The 23788-nt window shown below is 36.9% G+C and overlaps 3 protein-coding genes and 1 long non-coding RNA gene across 11 annotated transcripts; all 4 read right to left on the bottom strand.

Annotated features, from left to right (window-relative positions):
* Nucleotides 1–69: 69 nt before the first annotated feature.
* On the bottom strand, nt 70–3222 carry LOC120011247 (probable 2-oxoglutarate-dependent dioxygenase AOP1). Its single transcript, XM_038862316.1, has 6 exons — nt 3158–3222; nt 2990–3045; nt 2662–2886; nt 1611–1800; nt 1199–1520; nt 70–1119 (listed from the first exon to the last, which is right to left on the bottom strand). Exons 1-6 carry the CDS (start codon nt 3220–3222, stop codon nt 856–858), a joined length of 1122 nt encoding a protein of 373 aa, XP_038718244.1. The 3' UTR covers nt 70–855.
* Nucleotides 3223–3512: 290 nt separating this feature from the next.
* Nucleotides 3513–7414, bottom strand: LOC120011048. Its single transcript, XM_038862067.1, has 2 exons — nt 7255–7414; nt 3513–7131 (listed from the first exon to the last, which is right to left on the bottom strand). Exon 2 carries the CDS (start codon nt 7003–7005, stop codon nt 3814–3816), a length of 3192 nt encoding a protein of 1063 aa, XP_038717995.1. The 5' UTR covers nt 7006–7131; nt 7255–7414; the 3' UTR covers nt 3513–3813.
* A 355-nt stretch (nt 7415–7769) lies between these two features.
* Nucleotides 7770–9717, bottom strand: LOC120011049 (molybdate transporter 2). Its single transcript, XM_038862068.1, has one exon. The coding sequence runs from the start codon at nt 9614–9616 to the stop codon at nt 8243–8245; it is 1374 nt and encodes a 457-aa protein (XP_038717996.1). The 5' UTR covers nt 9617–9717; the 3' UTR covers nt 7770–8242.
* Nucleotides 9718–14175: 4458 nt separating this feature from the next.
* LOC120011051 lies at nt 14176–22974 on the bottom strand. 8 transcript variants are annotated; one of them, XR_005470975.1, is made up of 6 exons: nt 22877–22974; nt 22728–22792; nt 16352–16561; nt 16018–16180; nt 15663–15765; nt 14177–15574 (listed from the first exon to the last, which is right to left on the bottom strand). It is a non-coding gene; the product is annotated as an uncharacterized LOC120011051 (long non-coding RNA). The 8 variants fall into 8 exon arrangements; XR_005470972.1 differs by having other exon boundaries at nt 14179–15574; nt 15663–15788; XR_005470971.1 differs by having other exon boundaries at nt 14199–15574; nt 15708–15788.
* Nucleotides 22975–23788: the final 814 nt, after the last annotated feature.

The raw sequence follows: 23788 nt of genomic DNA, 5'->3' as shown, positions 1-23788 counted from the left end.
AAAAATATATTACTCGTGTGTTATTGATCTCTACCGTACTGGGCCCATAAACGGACTGGGCTTGTGTCAGCACGATACCGCCACGTCAGCCAATTATACGTTCAAATTCAACTTTTGTAGCCGTTGGAGTATCTCCTCTGAGCAGAATTTGTACACGCTTTCGTTTCGAAAGACAATGGCGAAGCTCCATTGAGATGTTCCATGTTGCTGATGACCCAATCCCCTTCATCACTCTTTGGATTTGTTAAATCTTCTGAGTTCTGAGTATCGGTGATTATTAAGTTCCTTGTTCTTGTTCTCTTTGTTGGTTAGTTGTTTCTTGCTTTATGTTCTCTTCGCAATGTTATACATTAATGAAAATTAGGATTTTATGACCTCTGGCTCTGATTTTTGTGAATAGTTTGTTTGCAATTGTTGGGTTTTTTTTTTTTTTTTTTAATGTCGCTAAATCATGGGAAATTTTAATCAATTTGAGCTGTATTTGAGTTGCAGAGCAGGTGTTCGATCTTTTGTGTCAATGACTGTTGCAGCTTTGAACCCAGCTGCATCAGCTACCCCCACAACAATGGAAACATTTGCATAAGAAGAACATTCTTCAGCAAGTACAATATTTCTGTGAGAACCACCCAAAAAAATTGATAAAAAAGACACCCACTTTTGCATAAACAAACTAACATCACAAATATATATACTGGATCAAGTAATTTCCGGAGATGAGTTTGCATGAGTTATGCAGAAATTATGGATTAACAGAAGACCCAAATTTTTATTCACAACACTTTCAGCAGGCAAACAGCAATATCTTGATTTTGAAGAAAAAGAGACTCCCACACTGCAAATCTGCAGCTGTAATTCTTAGTTATTAATTGATAGTGCTTCAACACCACAGAAAGCTTTGATGGAACCATTCACTTTCATTCCTTCTTCTGATTTACTGAACCGAAGGTATTCGTACACATCGAATGGCTTATACTGTAAAGGGTGTAAGTCATCTACAAGCTCTTCAGGTACAACGATGTTCCCCTTATTAAACGAAAACATTCCCATCGAGTATCTTGTTTCCTTGGCTTTCATGATGACTTGATGCTCACAAGACCTTATCCTTCCATTACTCCATGCCTAGGGAAATTTAAGCAGTAAAATCAATCTTCATAGTCTAAAACAAAAACAGGGGATTCAGTAGATGAAACGAACATACCACCAGCGCTTCAGCTGCCAAGAACACAAAAGATGATGGTGAGAATTCTAGATCAACCCAGTTTCCGTCCTTGTTTTTAACTTGCAGGCCGTTGACGTGATTTTGATGAAGTATGGACACCAGGTTCTTGTCTGTGTGAGGGGGTATACCGGCATTAGTCTCGTTGGTCTCAGGAATTCTATATTTGAAGAAGCGTAGCAGATATTCAGATGATTCGATTTGAGAGTCATAGTACTTCTCTATGCCATAACTTTCCAAAATCAATCTCCTCACCAGTTGTTCTAACTCCACTAGTAGCTTCCCAAATGCATGGACACTTTTGCTATTACCAAAATTACACCAATAAGTATAAAACATAAGAACACAAATAAGTATCTAGAAATTAAGTAGAAAAAACAGAGGAAATCTGTACCTAAATCGATCATTTCCTGCAGGAAACATGAGATCTGTCACCTTTTGAGTTCCTCCAAGAGTTGGGTTTTCAACAGGTATAGACTCATAGAGGGGAAAGGCAGGATAGTTTCCAAAGTAATCATGGAAGGGTTTATCGCTAGTTTTCTGCTTTCTGGTCTCTTTTGGGAGGCTGAAGAGTTCATCAGCTACTGCATATATTTCATTGTGTAATTCAGAAGGGAACTTATCATAAACACCCACGAAACAGCCACACTCTTCGAAAGCGCGACGGATTTCTTTGCCTGCTTGAATCCAAGTACTAGTACCAGGTTTCATATTTTCATTCGATAAAACAACTACAGGAATCTCTCTTGGTGTTGAGGAAGCCATCATATATCTGGGTTTTACTAGAACTTGTTAATCTTCCTGTCAAAAACAGGACTTAAAGAGAGTCTCAAGCATTTTATAACTTGAATCCATTCCCATTGGCAATCTAGCTCGGTCTCCAATTGATCTTTCTTTATTTGTTTATTTACTTTTGTTCTTCTTGTATAATTTTTTATAGACTGATGCAAATTCAAGTATTATTTTATCAGAAGTCTATATCTGGTCCCAAGGATGACGTCTAATAACCCTTAATCTTGCTTATTATACTTAGAATAGATGCAATCAAGCTTCAATCAACAGATAAAGAAAGCAAGAAAAACAAAGACAATTATGTGCTCAGAATCCCTTAAATGTATCTTGAGTCTTAATTTTATTGCTTTACTTTATTTCCTTCAGATAAATACATCAATGTCCAAGTTCTTTGATCCCTAGCATCAATTAGTCAGTAATTGAGAAAACCCCTTGGAGCCCATGCTCTGTTTTGAGTTTCTCATCATATATAGTATCTGACACAAAGAATTATAGAGCCAGTTTTTATCGCCTTTGGAAATTAAGTAACTTGATAGATATGGCAAAAACCGCTGCAAAAAGGACCGTAAACCCAACTATTACCAAGGCAACAACTCCAAGAAAACTGTGCCTATAACCAAAATAACTTGATAAGAATTCTTCAACTGACTCACCATTGTCGAGTACGTTCTTTAAATCTCCATATTGTGATGCAAGCAATCCATACAAGCTCCAAGCCACAAGCCACTGGACATGCCCAATAGTACCATATCCACCACACAGGAATCCTCTGTTGCAAGTAATGGAAGTGCAGGAATTAGTCTCTTGTCGTATCTGCCAATGGCAAATGCAAAAAGGACTGTAAACCCAATTGTCACAGCTGCAACAACTCCAATAAACTCATGCCTGTAACCAAAATAACTTTCCAAGAATTCTTCCACCATTTCTCCTGCGTTGAGCCTATTCTTCAAGTCGCCAAACACCATTGAAATGAATCCATACAAGCTCCAAGCCACTGTATTTCCCCAGTAGTACCATCTCCACCACACAGGAATCCTCTGTTGCGAGAAATGAAAGTAAACAAATTAGCCTCTGGTGTACAAATAGGATACCAAGGCTTCAAACCAATTATTTTGCGATTACTTACGCTTCTTGGTATATAGACCCCACAATTCGTAAAATGCAGTGGAAACTATGGATGCGGCTTGCTCATTTGGTGTCAAGGCTACTGCCATCATGCCATAGAATGTATAGTACAATAACATGAAAAACAATAAGAAGCAGCACAAGAAGAACCAAAAAATTTAGCAGCAGTCCACTGAAATTGAATCATGGAGTAGACGATAATGCCAAAAGTTATGACACTGGATTTCAATAGCAACCTGCAGAAGATTATCTTCTTTGTCCTAGCAGTACTATATATGGAAGACAAATGAAAACAATAACTCAGTTATTTTCATGTCATTTTTATGCCCATTCATCCTCTGATACAGCCATAACTATAACAGTTGTATAAACCCATATAGATATAGGAGTGGTATGCATTAGAACATTGACAATGAAAATTATACATGTTCTCAACTGATATCCATTTCTAAATCAAAGTACAAGATTTAAAAGTATTCAAAGAAACAGAAACTGCACTTACAGTGAATTTCACACAACACAAGGTAATATTATTTCATTTCCTACAGATACATCAATGTCCAAGATGTTTGACAGACAATCCACAGTATCCTATATTGGCAACTCGTTAGCGACACAACATCTCTGTTGGTGAAGTTTACTGCAAGATTTTCCGTAAGTTGTTTAAAAAGGAGTTTAAGTTATTCTTCATCGTCACGCCCTGTCTCATGCGCTGCATTCCCATCGACACCAGAAACAAGCTCAGCTTCAAATGACTTGGAAGGCAACCTCTCATACCCTCTGGAACCCATAGGTAGCAGCCTACAGTGACCAAATGTAAGAGCCTGGCTCAGCTTCAAATAACTCCACCTCTGTTGAATATAGACTATAGCTGCAAGAAAAATTGCAGTTGCAGGTATGGCAACATCCCCAAATTTAGAGAAGAAGTCCAAATTGGGATTAACAAACTCATAATCCTCATCAAAGTAAGGGTTTGGAAAAGGAGTTCTGATGTAATCATAAACATGAGGTAGAAGTCTGACCACTGTGATCCCGATGAAATATAGTTTTCTGAGTGGCTTACAATCAATCTGCCACAGCAAATTTCCAATAACCTGGGGGAGCAAGAAAAAGTCCTGAACAAGACCCATATATTCCTCTAGCTCGATTTCCCATTCCTTCCCATTGTGGGAATAACCAGCTGGATCAATGTATACCGTTCTAAGTGATGTCTGGCTGATTTTTGCCACATTTATGATGAGAACGAATACATATCCGATAACATGAATGGTCAATGTACCAAGAAATACCCACTTTTCACTTGGGATACGGTGCGGTTCAAGAGGGGTCCGTGTGAGTAACCTGATGCGAGATTTCCACACCTTCTGACAAAGCCTTAGAGTTAGTAAAAATGAAACCATTACAAGAATCTTCACTGCATAATCAATTATATGGATCCACTGATTCTTCTCAAGAACATATGATGAACTTTCATACGATTCAGAAGCCATTCTCTTGAACAGAGCTTCTGCACCTGTAATCAAGGGAACGCAATACCCAAGAGCTTGGACACCTAGCATGACAAGAGAGATGAAAGGAACAGAATCCAAATTATGCTTGATGTGAAACAGTTGGCTTGAAATGCAAGCAATTGCAAAAGAAAGTGTCAATGTCCGAAGGATTCCTTCAACACCCCTGTGAGAGAGAATGTCTTCGCGCTGCTTCCTGTACATAATAGGAAAAGTTTGGAGGTTAATCGTTTTAAAATAGAGGGGATCATCCTCAGTTCTTTGGCTGGATATGGAAATCCTAGCTTTTGGATTGACAAACAACCGAGCAGTAGTGGGTGGGTAAGCTACAACCACATTAATAAGACAATCCAGCCCTCCCTCAAGACCCATGCTCTCAAATAAGATATTCCATGAGGCTCGAACATCCCTGCAACCAATTAGATACATCTTGCCAACATGTGGATCATAAAGACCCTCCAGAAAAACCACAGAAAAGTTGTGATAGCCTTCTCCAATAAGTGTCAGTTGAGCTGATACATTCATGAGAAGCTGTTTCTCTGTGTATTGAATGTCAGTGTGGTAAGGAATATCCTCTTCTGTGGTTGATGTGTTATTCCAAGACCAGTAGCGCCCAAACAATGGGCCAATTGAAAGAATCTCCACTTGAACATTGACTCTTTTGGTCCGAGAATTTGACAAAGGATCAGGCACTGCCGAAATGTGGAGTGTCAAATCTTCTGAGAGAAGAGAAAGACTGTTCATGAATGACTCCGTGTCTTCTAGTTTGGGGTACTGCAGAAGTGACTTCTTGATGACAGTTCCAAAACTGAAGGGCTCATCTTTTTCCAACAGAACCCCAGCTTTCTCTAACTTTGAATACCTATAATATGGACGCGAGCTTCTGAAATAATTCCACAACTCCATCGGCTGCACTAGCTTTTCAAATGATAAAGGGAAATATGATGCATCACTATCATTAGTGCTGGAAAAGCTCCCAAGAATTATGCTTCTTTGTTTTATTGAAAAAGAAAGTGGGACATACAACAGAATACGAGAATTACAGCTACTACCTTCTGAATCAACTAATCCAGGGCAACCAATCATGCAAAGCTGACCACTAGAAGACTTCCAGAGTCCCTCAGCAGCAACAGTCATGTTGCTTGGGTCTGATCTCCAACCAGCAGAATACTCATTAGCAGATGGAGGGGAGGCTCGAAATATTGCAGCAACTCTTGCAGAACTAACATTGCCCTGTATAAGTGCTTCCTCACACTTGAGATTCTGCATAAAAAGTCGCACATCTTTGAAGCTCCCATCAGTTGCTCTAATTTCTTTATCTGAAGCGAACGGACCCAATTTACTACAGAATTCATCTGTGCCATTGCATCTCCAGTTTGGCACAATAGTGAAAGCTCCACCCTGAGTAACTTGCTGAAGAATTTCACAGAATCTATTTCCTTTATATATCTCAATGCCATCATTTGTCAAGTTATCTTGGGATGGATATGGATCACAAGCTTTGGAAACTATTGCCTTAGAAAGAAACTCATACTTTGCTGAATCGCCTAACTGTGACAAAATGTGAATGCTATCAAAGTACTTAAGGTTTGATTTTGAATTCAAGCTTCTCATTTCCCCTTGTATTGCCCTGCTCGTCAACGTGAAGGTCATGGGATAGTGAAGAACAAGAAGAATCTGATCATCTTGCGAAAGCGGTGGCTGGCTGTAATTGGAACCGGAAGCCTTCATCCATCCCCATGGTTCACTTCCATCTGACTCCCTGGATGGCAACATTGCATTACCTAACATACACATCACTCTTTCACCACCATTCTTTTTGGTCTCAGCATAAATCCCCTCAAACAATATTGTTAGTTGACTATGGCCAGGCCACATCTGAAACTGCGGGTTTTCCCCATACGGTCTTTCTGCATCTGAAATGTCCCTTGTTCTGCCTATGGCCAAAACCCCACTCACACTTACAGACTGCTTAGATTGATGAGCAATGTCAACATCAGTGACCCATAAAGAAACTATGTTCAAATGGCTTAGGGACAAGCTATTTGGTATGTCTCTGTCATTGAAAGGCATAATAGGCGCGTTGCCTACGTCTTGATTCCAATCCCCATTCCCAAACTTGAGTTCTTCTCTGATCCTATGAACCCTATTATTATCAGGTTTCAATTCAGTGGCAAAAGATAGAACAAAAGCACAATGCTTCTTGACTTCATCTATTCTCTCATACTCGTAGGTCTTAGAGGATTCGGATTCGGCCACTGGAGTCGCAAAATCCAAACTTCTAATGACATACGGATTTGATGACCCCAATGTCAATGACCCACAACACATCAAAAGAAGCATAGCCAGAGACACACTCTCCATGTTTCCAGATCTCGAAAACTATCTATTTCAGCAAGGATGTATCAGCAACCCACAAGTTAAAAATCACATCAACTCTCTCGAACATAACATAGAAGACGAAAGCTGCAATTTTTGGCACTTACCCACCTAAACAATCACATACAATCATCATTAATCATCGAAAATCGGTTCAGAAGCAACACCAAAATTACAAAGATCAAACTCAAGTTCGATTGATCAAATTCTATCGACGCAGAGGAAAATCCTGACCTGATAATCGACAGTGCTTGATCTTTCTGCAGGGATTCTGTTTGAAGTCACAAACCAGTGTGAGAATGAGAGAGAGTTTGGATCCGAGGTGTGCAAGTCAAGTAAAAGTGAAGTCGAAGTCTTTGAAGGTGGTTTGGGGGTAGACTTGACTTGGGTATCAAATGATATTTATTATTTTTTCCTAATTCGGACAATAAACTTGTAAATTTAAAACCCAATTGTCCAGCTAATTATGATATACTGACAGTTTTATCTTTGGCTAATTGGGTGGCTGATGTTTTGGTAAAAACAATTTGCTACTACTCCGCCAAATTTTAGGTCAAATTAAATTTATAAAATATTCCCCTTTCTTTTTTCTTTTTTTTCTCTGAGCAAGGTTTTTAGTTTTTACATCTCTGTTTTTCCAAAAACAAAATGTCAATGAAAAGAAAAACTTGAAAATTTTTTTTTATGGCAAAACTCTTGAAACAAATGCTAAGACTCTAAAAAAAGGGAAGTCTTCAAGAAGTCTTCGATTCCAGTATAACCAGTGTTTATTATTTATGGAATCTGCAATTATATAATTGTTCATAGGATTCTACTTGAAGAACACACAATGAGTTGAGCATTAAGGCCTGTTGCACCACTCTTAATTTTTCTGTCATGACAGAGTACATTTTTCATGCCAGCTTTGATTACTTTCTTCACCAAACTCTGGTTCCCTTGTAGTATGAGCTTCAGCAGCATCAAATTTCTTACTCCTGCTGCTGATTCTGAACTATGAGCAGTATTATACTAAATTGAAAATAGAATTACAGATATTACATACACTGCAACCATCAATAAACATAATCATCGCAGGCATTTCTGGCCAGATATTTTTTGACTTCAAAGAGAGCAAGACTTTGATAAGATGACAAGGACCTCTCACATGGCTAAACCTAATCAATTGCCAAATTTTATTGCACTTCCAATCTTCCATGGCAAGCACTTTCTTGCAACATGTCTTTTAAGGAATGAGCCTAGTTTCTACATCAACAGCAGGTTGAGACTTGAACTTGAAGAATCCCCAGTTAGAGCAATCCAAACTTCTCAACTTGAGCAATAAAAATAGCAAAATCCCACACCCAAACCCCAATGCAGCACTAGACCCAGTCAGTGAAACAGCAGCACAAACCAACATCACAAATGATTCTTCTTTTGAATTCATATCTCTTGATGCCATGGCTAATTCAATCCCAGCAAACAACAGAAGCACCCCAAGAATCCCAATTGGAAATTCATTCAAAATCCTCACAAAAGAATTCCCAAACACCAATCCAATAACCAACTTTCCTATCCCAAGGAAAACCACTGATGCACCACTCCTTGCACCAAACCTGTACTGCCCAGCTAACCCACCTGCACCATGGCACACTGGCATTGCCCCAAACCAGCAACCCACCAAATTCATTACACCGACACTGATTGACACCTTCGTAGCTGATGACTCGCGATCGGGAAACAAATCACCTGACAATTTACACACTGCAATAACTGAATTCAGGATTGATAGTGGGATTTGTGGGATTGCAGCCCGAAGAAACCCAATTTTCCAATCCTCCCATGTTATCTTTAGCACATGTATCTTCGAAGGGCCTAATTTGATTTCATTGATTATTGACGGATCACGAATGAAGCACAAGAATAACCCAAGTAAGAACACCAAAAGAGCAGCAGGAATTGCTGAAAGAATCCGAAATCTTCTATTGATTCGGCCCCCGCGAGAGTTCGTATTACTACAACCTTCATCATTAATTGTATCGTTATGATCGCCAGAACCAGTGGTAAGTACTAAAAACAGAATACAAGAGAGAGCCAGAATTAGCCCATCAAGCCCAAGCCAAGAGCGAGGACCCGTTGACTTGGACACAGTGAAATCCTGATTATTTCGAATATACTTGATGGCGGAGAAGGCAAAGGAGAGACCTTGGGAGAGCTGGACACCACGAACGACAGGGAGAGGGATGAATTTGTAAAAAAATGACATGAGTCCGGTGGCGCCGAGGATGAGGAGGGTTGCCGCGGTAGAGGCGCCTGCGGCGGCAATCTGGGAAGGAGTGAGGTGAGGAGACTCGGAGATTGCGACGGCGGCAATTGATTTCATGGGCTGGACAGGCATGGGGACACCGAAGAGGATTCCGGTCGCGATGTTGTAGAGGGAAGTAAAGATTAAAGTGGTGGAGAGGTCCAAGTTGGAGACCAGAGTGAGTGCCAGGACTATGGGAATGAATGTGCCGAGGTCGCCGACAGCACCAGAGAGCTCGGACCAAACAGAGGTTCTGAGTCGGAGGTTACGGCGCCACCACTGCTGATGGTGGAGGAGAGGAAGCGACTGGTCCATGATGCAGCAATTGGTTTTGGTTTGGTGCAATGAACGGACAGGGAACGAAGTATGCAATGAACCACCTTTAAAGATGGGATGGGATTAAGCGTCACAACGGTTCTGGGTCTGCTAATATGACGTGTTTATTAAATATTTATATATTCAAATCAGTATCTAATTAACAAAACGTGGAATATTTATTTAAATATGAATAAATAAATGGAATAAAAACCCAATTTAAATTAGGGTAGGCACAACTAAAAATCTGATTTTATGACAACACTATCTGTCCCCGCAATGAAGTCGGGAAAGGTAGGTTTGAAATGTTTGTGGGGTCTGACAGATACATACAACTCTTGCGGACGTCAAGAGTTGGATGGTTAAATGCGGCTCTTCATCTATTTGTTGGGACGTTGTTTGTATTCCCCTTTCAATCTTCATCCTTTAATCAAGAATTAAAAAGAGGGAAAAAAACAAAAACCCAGTGAACAGTTGGCCCAAAAAAGGAGCCATGGGCCATGGCAAAGGCAAAAGCAATGCCGCCGCCGCCGCCGAAATATGTATTTTGGTATCTAGAATCAGATCAAAAGCAGCCCGTGAAGAAGCCACATTTTTGTATTTGGTATTGAGGGCCATTGAAACACCCAATCTCCCTACACAATTCTTCTAAAGATTACAACTTTTCTCAAAAATGTTGAAACTTTCGATGGTTTGTGTCATGGATTTTTCTTTTCTTTTTTTTAATCTTTTCAGTCAAACCACTGATCAAATGTGGCAAAGTCAAAAGCAAAGATGAGGCTTGATACAGGTATAAATTAATTTTGCATTCCTAAAGTTTGATATATTAAAGATTCCGAATATCTGAAGCACCTGAAAACACACAACAAACTTTAGGAATTGAAGATGAGAGAATATCCAAACTAGAGCCGGAAGGAAAGCTTCACAAGATCAATCATCCAAGGCTATATGCAACCAACAATTTCCAAAAATCTCTAAAAAAACCCAGATAGCTAGATGCAAGTGATCTATAAAAAAGCAGGAAAAACAAGACAGAGCATACAATAAACAGAAAATCAAAGTCATAACAAGAAGACTTGAGCTTCATCCCATTATAATGCAATAAAGGCAACATATCCTGAAACTTGATCCGAAAAAACGATAGATACCAATCAGATCAAAACACCTAGAGATGATAAAAGGCAGAACGCCCAAAGATGATAAAAGATCTATTGATGAGCAATAACAAAATTTAAATTCTTCAGGGAAAAAAGAAGTCATATCTGAAGCAATAGTCCCTCTTTACCCCCCACAAAAGAAAGGATATCCACGAACTCAAATCATTAATTAAGTAGAAAATAACTTAAAACATAATGGATCGACAGAAACTGATTATAGAGCGAAAGCAGAATCGAAACCCAATGGAAGAGAATTGAAGTACAGAACTCCAGTTTATAACACAAATAAAAAGCATACCGATAAAAAAAACATAATCTCATCTTCAATACAGCTAGCCAGTGTAAGAAAGAATCAACTTAATCTTTTAACGCACTGCCACATCTCGAAGGTCCAAGATTTATATATTTTATCGGTGTAAGACAATATGATCTTAACTGCAACTAACTCGGTGTAAATATTGGTTTCAGAAACAAATGGAAAATGAGACATAAACAAACCACCACATCATGCACTGCACTGCAAGACCACAAGACCAAAGAAGCATCTATATTCAGCAAAGGATACCATGAATGTAATGGCACTCCATTATTTGCTTCGGAGGTGATTTTGCAGAAACAAACCATTGAGCCGTTACTGCAGAGAATCAATTTATATTAAATTATAGAATAAGTATGCAAGAACCTGCTGAATCCCATGATAATGGAGCAGCACAAATAGCAGTCCAGCAAACAAGAAAAATGATTTTTAACCTTGCATTGCAAGCATGGCAGAAAAAGAGTTCCGAATAAAATAGATACCGCCTTTGATATCGAATCTAGACACCATAATGAGCTCTAAGGCAAACCAGAAAAATTCAACATTGCATATTTGCATTGCAAGGTAGCAGAAAAAGATTTTGTATTACAGTGCATTGCTAGTTATAATCAGTTTTTGAGACTTAACTCAATCCGAGAACCTATAACCTTCTAAATATATATTGTGCAGACATAAGGAAAAAATAGACTTGCTATAGTCCCTTTACTATGGTTTTTAAAAATTAGTTGTGAAAATATATTTGCTTCACCACTATGATTGGAGCCAAGAAGTCTGACATGTATATATTTGTAGGAAAATACGAGTAGTTCAACTGGATTAACATACCAAAATGGATGGAGTTAAAAAAATTGCAACAGCTCAAATGAAAGAACTAAAAGGAGTCAGGAAATATGTACCTCCGTAACCGATGAAGTCATATTTGTTACGTAGAATACTACCATAACTTGCATATTAGTATTACAAAGAAAGAATCTATGTACTTTTTTCCCCATGATTTCAGATAAAAATCATGGCATACAATGGCACAATCATCCCAATTTGATTAGCTCCAGGTACCCTACAACCAAAAAGAAATGGATAAAAGAGAGAAAAAAATGAATAACAAAAAGCAAAGGAAGAGTAAAAGCAATATCAACTAGGTGCGTCAGAGTTCTTATTTTTTAGTAACCCCATCAGAGTGTTTATGCTGATACCACAGATTCAATATATTAGTTTTGCAAAACACAAATATTTTATTTAACGCTCTGAGAACAAACAGGGGTAAAGTTAAAGGAATTATGTGCCTAAATAGCAATGAACAGTGAAAAAAACATAAATTGAACAAACCAGAAGAAGAAGAAGAAAGGAACAAAAGTAAGGGAAATGTGCTTGTGGTGTCTGTACGAGAATAACGATAACTTTCTTCTTTGAATCTGAAGCTTTCCAATGGAGGTAAGAGCTTTCGCATATGGACCCAGCATTTAACCTAAACTAATTAACTATAAATCCAAAGCAGAGAGAACTTAACGTGCAATAATGTAACTTGCAAAACAAATTAATTCATAAAAAATCTAAACTAGAGTCCAAAGAACAAGCTTCACAAGATCAACCATCCAAGCTACCTGAAACCAACAAACACAGTAGCACACAACATCATTTATGCAACCATAAAATATCAATGGAGAGAGAATATGAACATGAATGCAAGCCAACACTTGCCCAAGGATATATTTTTTTCTTCCATTATCAACTATTTGTAACCAACATGGTTGTACTTGTAGTTAAACTTGAGATTTGTTTGTCTACTAGTTATGCTCATGGATTGTTGCACGTTGCAGATACTTTAGAGTTGAGATTTTCTTGATGATACTTTAGTGTTGAGATTTTTTTTGAGCTTTGAATATTTGCAGAGGCTCTGTGCTGTATTAAAAAATGACTTCGGTTTCTTATTTTATTATGTTTTTTGTTGTGTTTTTTATAAGTAGCTGTTGTATGTGTTAAAAATTATATCTTTAGTTGTCGATTCACTATGACTGTGGGTCAGGTTGCATCAAATTGGTATTCATTACATGCATTGTAAGACCTTTAGAAGTACGACAAGTGTATTCTACATAAATCAATTCAACTGGATTAACATAAGTAATGAATAGAAGGAAAAAACTAATGAAAGGGAAAACATGTAGGGGCAGAGTATGGTACCTGTACTTTGTGCAAAACAGTTTTCCAGATAAGAAGTCAGCCTAGTCAGGAATATGATAGGACAATTCTCTATACAGTTCAACTTTATTGAAGTAACAAACCGAATTGAAGAAAAAGAATGAATGCAATAGAAGAAGAGAGAAGAAATGGAGACGAGAAATTCGTACCTAGTGCAGTAAGATCTATTATGAATTATCCACGGTACCAAATAACATATTTGCTTCATTTTTATAATTTCAGACAAGTACATCACATGTATGTTGTGAGACAATTCTCTATATAATAATTGAACCAGAAAAAAAAAAAAGTGCAAAGGAAAAAGTGATGAAAATAATTTTTATCTTACCCTTCACAAAAGAGAAAAAGGGGCATGGCTGTAGGACTAGTAGGATCTGCTAGACTTTAACAGTTCAAAATGCACGAGGCATGGTATCTAATGGGCAAACGATCAGCTACCTTTAAGTCAAAAACTAATAATCTGGTTATCGACTCAACAGTTTCATCATGTATATATACTTAAACCTAATTATCTCCGGCAAAAACTAGACACTCATTAGCATAATATATATCTGCAAAAAATTACCGTCAACTAAAAAGGTCTTGAACCAATTATGGAAAGTCCTGATGTGGCCAGAATTCACTAAGAGTTAATTTCTTCATCTATATCAAAATCTATATATATGCAATATTCTTGTGCATAAAAGCATATAGCTAGATGCAAGTGATCTATAAAAGCAGCAAAAACATGACCTAGAGTTAATTTCTTCATCTATATCAAAATCTATATATGTGCAATATTCTTTTCCACACAATTGGGATGACTAGATGCAAGTGATCTATAAAAGCAGCAAAAACATGAACATAGCATACAATAAACAGAATATCAAAGTCATAACAAGAAGACTTAAGCTCCATCCCAGTATAATGCAATAAAGGCAACATATCCTGGAACTCAATCCAAAAAATGATTGATACCAATCAGATCAGAACACCCAAATATGATAAAAGACAGAACACCCAAAGATGATCAAAGATCTATTAATGAGCAAAATCAAAATAGAAGTTTGAAGATTTTCATACTTTAACAAATTGAGAGACATGCATAGGCATTTGATGCATGGGCATTTGGCTTGTCTTGGAACATTTTCATTGGCAAAGATGAATTGCATAAGCAACTCCAACTTATGTTTAGAAAAAAATAGTGAAAACCAAAACATTATCTGCAAATAGATTTGATTATAATATATACTAGGACTAGGTCATCACCCACGCTTTGTGGCGGAAGATCAATAATTTCATCATTTTTTACTCTTTGGAAGCTAAATGGGAGCACACCATTATTACAAATTTCATAATTATATCTCAAAGAGATGCATATTGTTGCAGATTTCATAATTATATCTGAAAGAGATGTGAAAAAGATGATGAAGAAGAAAGCCAAATCACATGAGAAATAATAAATTGGAAAAAGAAGCAGAAAATACCCTCTTTTCTTGCTGTGAAGTGTGAACAACCAATTTTAAGGCCTTAACCTACAGCGACAAAGTTTAACATGCAAATCCAATGGTGTTTGCATAAAAAAGTTTTATTCAAAAAACAATAGAACATTCTGACTTTGAAGGACACAGGCTGAACAAAAAGTTTGATATCGGACAGAGCTACCTCAGCAGTTGAACACGCCTCACAGAGACAGTAACACAGACCCCTAAACCATGGCCAAGACCTGCATAGAAGAGATAGGTGCATAGTCCAAAAAATTGGCATAGTCCAAATAAACTTAATTCTCTAATCCATCTGTCGATTAAGGTTTTTGGTTCCGTTTCTTCGCAATTAGGGTTTGCTTTTCGGGTCGAGCACAGATCCAGACGAAACACCAGGAAGATGCAGAAACTAACCCCTTCTTTTTGTCCTAAGCTAGTCTAAGAGGCAGACTGTCAAACTACCATGCGATAATATTAAACCTAAAGGGTAAATTAACCATATTTTGAGCAGTTTATAATAAATTGCTTCATAATCCCACCTATGACTCACTACCAGTCCTTGAACCATTTATTGAAGGAGTGAAAAGGTGACGAAAAGAAATAAACATTGCAAGTTATTGAATAAACAAAAACCTCTCCAGTTTCCTCTTCATCTTCCTTTTAAAAGAAGTAAAAGTTGTAATCCCCACAAAAAAAATACTGTAAACATCCATGATTGCAAAGAGATATTTCAATTTCAATAAGTACCATTCATTGTAAGCTTCCATATTCTTATTGTAATTACTTCTTTTCTTCTATACTTTCCCAGCATAAGGAGAGCTTCATACTGAAAGCTCAATAAAGGTTGAATAATTTCACAGTGTATATTAAATAAATAAAAATGGGATAAATATCAATTTTTGATAATTACTCACAGCAGCTAACATCAATTCCCATCTAGTACCAGCAGCTCTACCCACCTATTTATTTTAATTACATAGCCAGCACGATCAAACATTGATTATGGTCTCACCAAAGCTGTAAAAGCCATCCAAAATCAGCTGCACAAACAAATAACCAATCCAACCCTAAATTTTATAGGCAAGGAATCAGACAGCAAAAAATTAATGAAAAGGGGGAGCAATTGATCCAACAAAATAATAGATAATGGAAACACCCGGATGAAGTCAATAGATAGACGCAGCAACGACAGTCACGCAACACCATGAAACAAAATAAAATTGATTGCGCACTGTTTGGCACAATACATCACTGTCAACACAAACATACCTCCAAAAAGACGTGAACTATACCCAATTTTTAAAAAAGGCAGAAGTTTTTGAGGAGGAGGAACTGCAAGAGAGAAGCGAAACAATTCCAAATTCGGCCACTAACCACACGAACAACTGTTCACGAAATCTTCCAAAAGTCAGCGATTGCCTGATAATAATGACTGAAACAAAACCAGTTGTAAGAGATAATAAAAAATGACAATGAACGTCTTTGGAAATTCTACCTCAAGTTTATCACAAATTAAAAAATAATAATTTTAAACCACATTAATTCAAAGCTATTAAAGCAAAGAATTTAAAGAGAGAGAGGAGTTGATGAACGGTTTAATTACCGAGAGTTTGTCCCCTTGGTGAGAGAGATCAGAAAATCTTGAATCACTATTCAGCTTTGCAACCGCCTATGTTCTCGAGGAAGTCACTGACCATAAGAGCCAGGTCGTGGTAGCTCCTCTGGCTAAGGGCTTTCCCGATTTGCTCCACGCCTCCTCTCATAGGCCACCATCCTCCATCCCCCGCGGCACCGAACAAAAGAAAAGATAACCCTAAATCAAGCATTGAATTAAGTTGAGTTTTTGTCCCCACAGTATTATAAGAATCAAAATTGGTTACAAACCCAAATCAGAAAAGCAATAATCAAAAATAAAATATTAAAAAGAAGAAGAAAAAAGCAAGCACTCAGAGAGGTTGCAGAATCATTAAAGTAATCCAGATGGAACTTAAGAACAAAATTAGTGAGCTCTAAAAGCTGAAATCGCTCCATTATTTATTGTCATGGCATGGAACAAACGAATTACAAAGCCCAAACTCATTGAAGCACAAACCAAAGCTGGAAGGGGAAGCGCAGAAGCACAACAGCTGCAGAATTCTCTCCACGAAGTGAAGAAACCTGGCCAGAAGAAACACATAGGATTCAATGAAATCATCAAAAATAAATGAGAAAACTGGTAAAAATTTGAAACTTTAAATAGAGTCCGCAAATCGAACCCATAGCAAACACCAAATTCAAAGAAGCACACAAAAAGGAGAAGAACAAAGACCACTAAGACACCAAACTCACATGAGAAGCAAAATTCACAACACAGTTCAAAATTTTATTTCGCAAACGAGAGAGTTAAGAACTTAAAATCATTGCAACGGCTACATATGATGATTGAATCTCAACTGCAAAAGTGATGATCGCGATATCAACATTACCAAGTTTATAGACAGAATTACGCATCCTCTAATTTGAAATTAAGCAGAGACCAGAGATGATGATATGTTTTTGAATGGGCCAGTATAAGAAGTTCGGGGGCCCAAATTTTAAAGGGACTAGTGATTCTTCTTTTTTGGGTCCCATTAATTTTGGTCTATACAGCTGGTATGATATGTTTTATGTAGCCGTTACAGTGTACATCTAACCCGCACAAAAGAACCAGTCATCTTTTAGAAACGCAATTCAACCGTTGGTTCTTTTATCTGCTCGGTATTGGTAACAGCAGTCTCTACGAGTAAAACAAGAACTTGACACAACCAGCAATGGAGACCAACTATTCATTTACAGAAGATAGAACAAGGCATAGTGCCTATTATTATGATGTGGAGAAAGCGTGAAAATCATGTCACGATTTGTTTGTAAGAAAGACACCAATGTCCTAAGTGAGTGTTGATAATGACTTTATCATACCTGGGAGGCTGGGAGTAACACAGCACAGAGCTTTGGTGTAATCTTCCCGAGATAGCCCTGGCTACAAACAAAAGACACCAATGTACCATTGTACTAAGAGAGTGTTGAGAATGACTTTTATCATAACTGGGAGTAACAGCACAGAGCTTTGGTGTAATCTTCCCAAGATAGCACTGGTTGCCAATTATCTATATTCTTCGCACATAGTGCATTATTCGGATCATCCAAGTCTCTAATCATTCAAGCGAAGTCACAAACTTTCAAAAAATAAAGTAGTCAAAGGAATAAGACATTAGTCTTCCATCAAAAGCAACACAATTCACTGAAAAAACAAAAGAGTGAAAGGAATAAGACATTAGTCTTCCATCAAAAGCAGCACAATTAACAGAAAAAACAGAAGTGAAGATTACAAATAAAAGACGCGCTTCGGGCAATTGAGACAAGTGACTAAAGAATTGACTTTTATCATACCTGGGAGTAACAGGACAGAGCTTTGGTGTAATCTTCCCAAGATAGCACTTGGTTGCCAATTATCTATATTCTTCGCACATAGTGCATTATTCAGATCATCCAAGTCTCTAATCATTCAAGCAAAGTCGCAAACTTTCGAAAAATAAAGTAGTCAAAGGAATAAGACATTAGTCTTCCGTCAAAAGCAACATAATTAACTGAAAAAACAAGAGTGTGAAAGGAATAAGACATTAGTCTTTCGTCAAAAGCAACACAATTAACTGAAAAAACAAAAAGTGTGAAAGGAATAAGACATTAGTCTTCCATCAAAAGCAGCACAATTAACTGAAAAAACAGAAGTGAAGATTACAAATAAAAGATGCGCTTGGGGCAATTGAGACAAGTGACTAAAGATATCAGGAAGTGAAAACTGAAAACAAAGTGGAAGGAAGATCATTAAGGACAAAACTTTATGGCCCACTTTATTCAGCAAAACTTCACTGGAACACCACTCAATTAAGACTGATTGCCTCCCTCAACAGTCTTTAAAAACCAATTTTGTACTATGACCCACTTTCTTCAACAAAATTTCATTTGAACACCATACAATCAAGACTGATTGCTCCTCCCTCAACAGTCTTTAACCCAATATGGTACTGCAGAGTTGTTAACAGAGTTTTCTTTGTTTCAAATAATTCCAACAGTATTCAATATAAAGTGCTGTAGTAAATCAAAACAATAGCACCTATACGTTTTTTTAGATCAATAAATTCTCAGTGTTACTCAGGTAAGGAACCCTAGATTAAAACCCAGCCAAGCCCACACCACAGCACAGCACTCCTAGCCTAGACTAAACCCGATTATCAAAGTTCCAAAAATAAACAGAGAAAACACAAAAACCCATACAACTTTACTGGTTTCGTAAATTTGGTTCGCATGTTTTTACCAGAATGAAATCCTCAGTGTTATTTATCCAAGGAATCATCCTTGCCTAAACCAAACCAAGCCACACCGAACAAAATAAAGCCAAGTCAATGTCTGAAACAAAAACTCCAACTTAACCACCTTCAAATATCATAAACTAACTGTCAGTAATAAAAAAACAGAGAGAGATAAAATACAAATAACAAAGAAAGATAAAACTCACAGAAGTTCAAAAAATGGCAGACATCAAGAAACATTAGTATCAAAATTCCAAATACAAAGAGAAAATACAAAAGCCCAAACAGTTTTATTGGTTTTGTGACAGCGGCCTTCATATGTTTTTGGCAGAACGCAATTTTCAGTTTTGTTCATGCAAACAACCACTCTTGCCTAAACAAAGTCAAGCCACACCAAACCAAACCAAGTCAAGCCAACAATTTTATTGGTTTCATGAAAAAGACTTTGCATGTTTTTGCAGAATGAAATTCACAGTTTTATTCATGCAAGGAACCACCCACCCTAAACCAAACCAAGCCACACCAAAGAAAATAAAGCTAAGCTAAGCCAATATCGAAACAGACTTCAAATATCATTAACTAACGGTTAATATAAAAAAACAGAGGAAGATAAAATACATATCAAAAAGAAACCTAAAGCTCACAGAAGTACAAAAAAACCTGACTATAAAAATTCCAAATACAAAGAGAAAAAAAAACACAAAAACCCAAGCAGTTTTATTAGTTTTGTGACAGCGGCTTCACATGTTTTTGGAAGAATGAAATTCTCAATTTTGTTCATGCAACGAACCACCCTTACATAAACCAAGCCAAACCATACCAAACAAAACCAAGCAAAGACGAGACAATCTCAAAACAAAAACTCGAACTTAAGCAAGCACCTTCAATATCATAAACTGACTGTCAGGAATAGAAGAAAACAGAGAGAAAAAAAATTAATTTAAACAGAAAGTTAAAACTCAAAAGGTACCAAAAAAAAAAAAAAAAAGCAGAACACTAAAAAAACCTGATTATGAAAATTCTGAATACAAAGAGGAAAAAAGATACCCAAAACCCAAATAGTTTTATTGGACCACGGCTTTGCTTGATTTTTGCATAATGAAATTCTCAGTTTTATTCACGCAAGGAACCACCGTTGCCTAAACCAAACCAAGCCACACCAAACAAAATAAAGCAAAGCCAAGCCAATCCCAAAACAGAAACTCCAACTTACGCACCTTCAAATATCATAAACAGATTGTGATGACAAAAAAAACAGAGAAAAAAATTAAACAGATTAAAACTCAAAAGGTACAAAAAAAAAAGAAAAAGAAAAGTGGAGCACTAAAAAAAATCCAATTATCAAAATTCTGAATACAAAGAGAAAAAATTCCAAAAACCCAAACAGTTTTATTGGACCACGGCTTTGCATGTTTTTTGCAGAATGAAATTCTCAGTTTTATTCATGCAAGGAACCACCGTTGCCTAAACCAAACCAAGCCACGACAAACAAAATAAAGCAAAGCCATGCATATCTCAAAACAGAAACTCCAATTTGCGCACCTTCTAATATATCAAAAACAGATCCTTGTAACAAAAACAGATGAAAAAATTAACAGAAAGTTAAAACTCAAAAGGTACAAAAATAAGAAAGAAAAGCGGAACTCAAAAACCCAATAATCAAAATTCTGAATACAAAGAGAGAGAGAAAACCCCAAAAACCCAAACAGTTTTATAGGACCACGGCTTTGCATGTTTTTTGCAGAATGAAATTCTCAGTTTTGTTCATGCAAGGAATCACCCTTGCCTAAACCAAACCAAGCCCCACCAAACAAAATAACACAGCAAAGCCAAGCCAATCTCAAAACATAAACTCCAACTTACACACATTCAAATATCATAAACATATTTTCAGAACAAAAAAAACAGAGAGAAAAAAAATTAAACAGAAAGCTAAAACTCAAAAGGTAAAAAAAAAAAAGAAAAGAATAAGTGGAACGCTGAAAAAAACCCGATTATCAAAATACTGAATACAAAGAAGAAGAAAAAACCCAAACAGTTTTATTGGACCACAGCTTTGCATTTTTTTGCAGAATGAAATTCTCAGTTTTGTTCATGCAAGGAATCACCCTTGCCTAAACAAAACCAAGCCCCACCAAACAAAATAAAGCAAAGCCAAGCCAATCTCAAAACAAAAACTCCAACGTACACACCTTCAAATATCATAAGTAGATTGTCAAAACAAAAAATCATAGAGAAAAAAATTTAAAAAGAAAGCTAAAACTTAAAAGGTTCAGAAAAAGAAAAGGCAGAACACTAAAAAAACCTGATTATCAAAATTCTGAATACAAAGACAGAAAACTCAAACAGTTTTTATTGGACCATGGCTTTGCATGTTTTTTGCAAAATGAATTTCTCAGTTTTGTTCATGCAAGGAATCATCCTTGCCTAAACCAAACCAAGCCACACCAAACAAAATAAAACAAAGCCAAGCCAATCTCAAAACATAAACTCCAACTTACACACATTCAAATATCATAAACATATTTTCAGAACAAAAAAACAGAGAGAAAAAAATTAAACAGAAAGCTAAAACTCAAAAGGTAAAAGAAAGAAGGAAAGAAAAAAAAAAGTGGAACACTGAAAAAAACTCGATTATCAAAATAGTGAATACAACGAGAAAATAAACCCAAACAGTTTAATTGGACCACAGCTATGCATTTTTTTTGCAGAATGAAATTCTCAGTTTTGTTCATGCAAGGAATCACCCTTGCCTCAACCAAACCAAGCCCCACCAAACAAAATAAAGCAAAGCCAAGCCAATCTCAAAACAGAAACTCCAACTTACGCACCTTCAAATATCATAAGTAGATTGTTGGAACAGAAAATCATAGAGAAAAAAATTTAAACAGAAAGCTAAAACTTAAAAGGTACAGAAAAAGAAAAGGCAGAAAAAAATTTAAGCAAAGCCAAGCCAATCTCAAAACATAAACTCCAACTTACACACATTCAAATATCATAAACATATTTTCAGAACACAAAAACAGAGAAAAAAAATTAAACAGAAAGCAAAAACTCAAAAGGTAAAAAAAAAGAGAAAAATAATAAGTGGAACACTGAAAAAAACCCGATTATCAAAATACTGAATACAAAGAGAAAAAAATCCAAACAGTTTTATTGGACCACGGCTTTGCATGTTTTTTGCAGAATGAAATTCTCAGTTTTGTTCATGCAAGGAATCACCCTTGCCTAAACCAAACCAAGCCACACCAAACAAAATAAAGCAAAGCCACGCCAATCTCAAAACAAAAACTCCAACTCACGCACCTTCAAATATCATAACAGATTGTCGGAACAAAAAAACAAAGAGAGATTGAAAAGCAAAAACAAATCATAAACTCACAAACGTATAGGAAAGGCAAACCCTAATAGAAACCATTCATCAAAATTCCAAAAAAAAAAAAAACGAGAAAACACAAAAACCCAAACAACTTTATTGGTACATGCCAACGCCCCTTGTATCTCAAAATTACTCTAGCCTAAACCAAGCCAAATCTAGAAACAAAAACTCCAATCTAACCACCTTCAATATCAAAGAGAATAGAAAACGAAGAAAAGCCCTAGATTAATCAAAATTACCAAAGTAGAAAGAGAAATCGCAAAAACCCTTACAGCCAAATCGTAGATCGCAACTAGTAATTTCGGAAAACAGGTGAAGAACGCGGTGGCAAAGACGTCTGCAAAGAAGACGAGAATGGAATCCGGATCACACTTAGATTCAATGGAAGAGCTGAAAGAACAAATCGTTGAGAAAAACCAACCTCCCTTACTCGGACTCAGATCATTCCTCTTCTAGTTACTTCCCAATGAGTTTTCCTAATTAGCTTCTCCTATTGTTTGTCTTGTGAGTGATAATTATCAAGGTTTTTAAAACCGGACCGGTCATTAAACCGGAAAATTCTTCGGTTCACGGTTCAAAGGTTTAACCGGGGTTCGAACCGGGTTTGAACCGGTTTTAACATAATGAATTATTTATATATATATTTATATTATATGCATATAATATGTAAGAAAACTTCATAAAAATACAATATATTCAAATAAAGTACCATTTTAAACAAAAAAAATCTCATAGCCTAGTGGTTAAAGCATTTTTTAATGAACAAAGGTCATGAGTTCAAACCCTACAAATAACAAAATTTCAAAAATATTTTATTAACTTTAATAAATGACCGAACCGGTAATAACCGGCCCGGTTCTGACCGGTTCAACCGAAGAACCGGCCGGTTCAACCGGAAATGTCCCGGTTCACCAATTACCGGTTTTGGCACCTCAACCGGACCGGACAAGTGGCCGGTCACCGGTTGGACCGGTCCGACCGGCCGGTCCGGTCCGGTTTTCAAAACCTTGATAATTATTAGCTCTCGCGCCGCACCAATACCTTTCTTATACCTGGAAGCATATGACCGTTGCCGTGAGGCGGTTAGGGTTTCATGCGGCGTCGTTTTCACACTATCGGGTTTAGGGAAGGGTAACACTAGGCTTTTACTGTACGGTGTGGGAAGTATTTTTAACTCTTTTAATAAGCCGTTTTGCGTTTTATGCGGCGCCGTTTCACCCTCTTTTTCAATTCCTCGGGCGTTCAATTCAAATATCTTTTGTTAAAAAAAATCCTCTCCCCTTACCGCACTTTTTATGCGCTCGTGATTAAACCGTTGTGATTAATTGAAACA

The sequence above is a fragment of the Tripterygium wilfordii genome, chromosome 12 (assembly GCF_013401445.1).
Source record: "Tripterygium wilfordii isolate XIE 37 chromosome 12, ASM1340144v1, whole genome shotgun sequence".
NCBI classification, from domain to species: domain Eukaryota; kingdom Viridiplantae; phylum Streptophyta; class Magnoliopsida; order Celastrales; family Celastraceae; genus Tripterygium; species Tripterygium wilfordii.
Note: the sequence above shows the minus strand (reverse complement) of the source record. Positions and strands in the feature narration are given on the sequence as shown.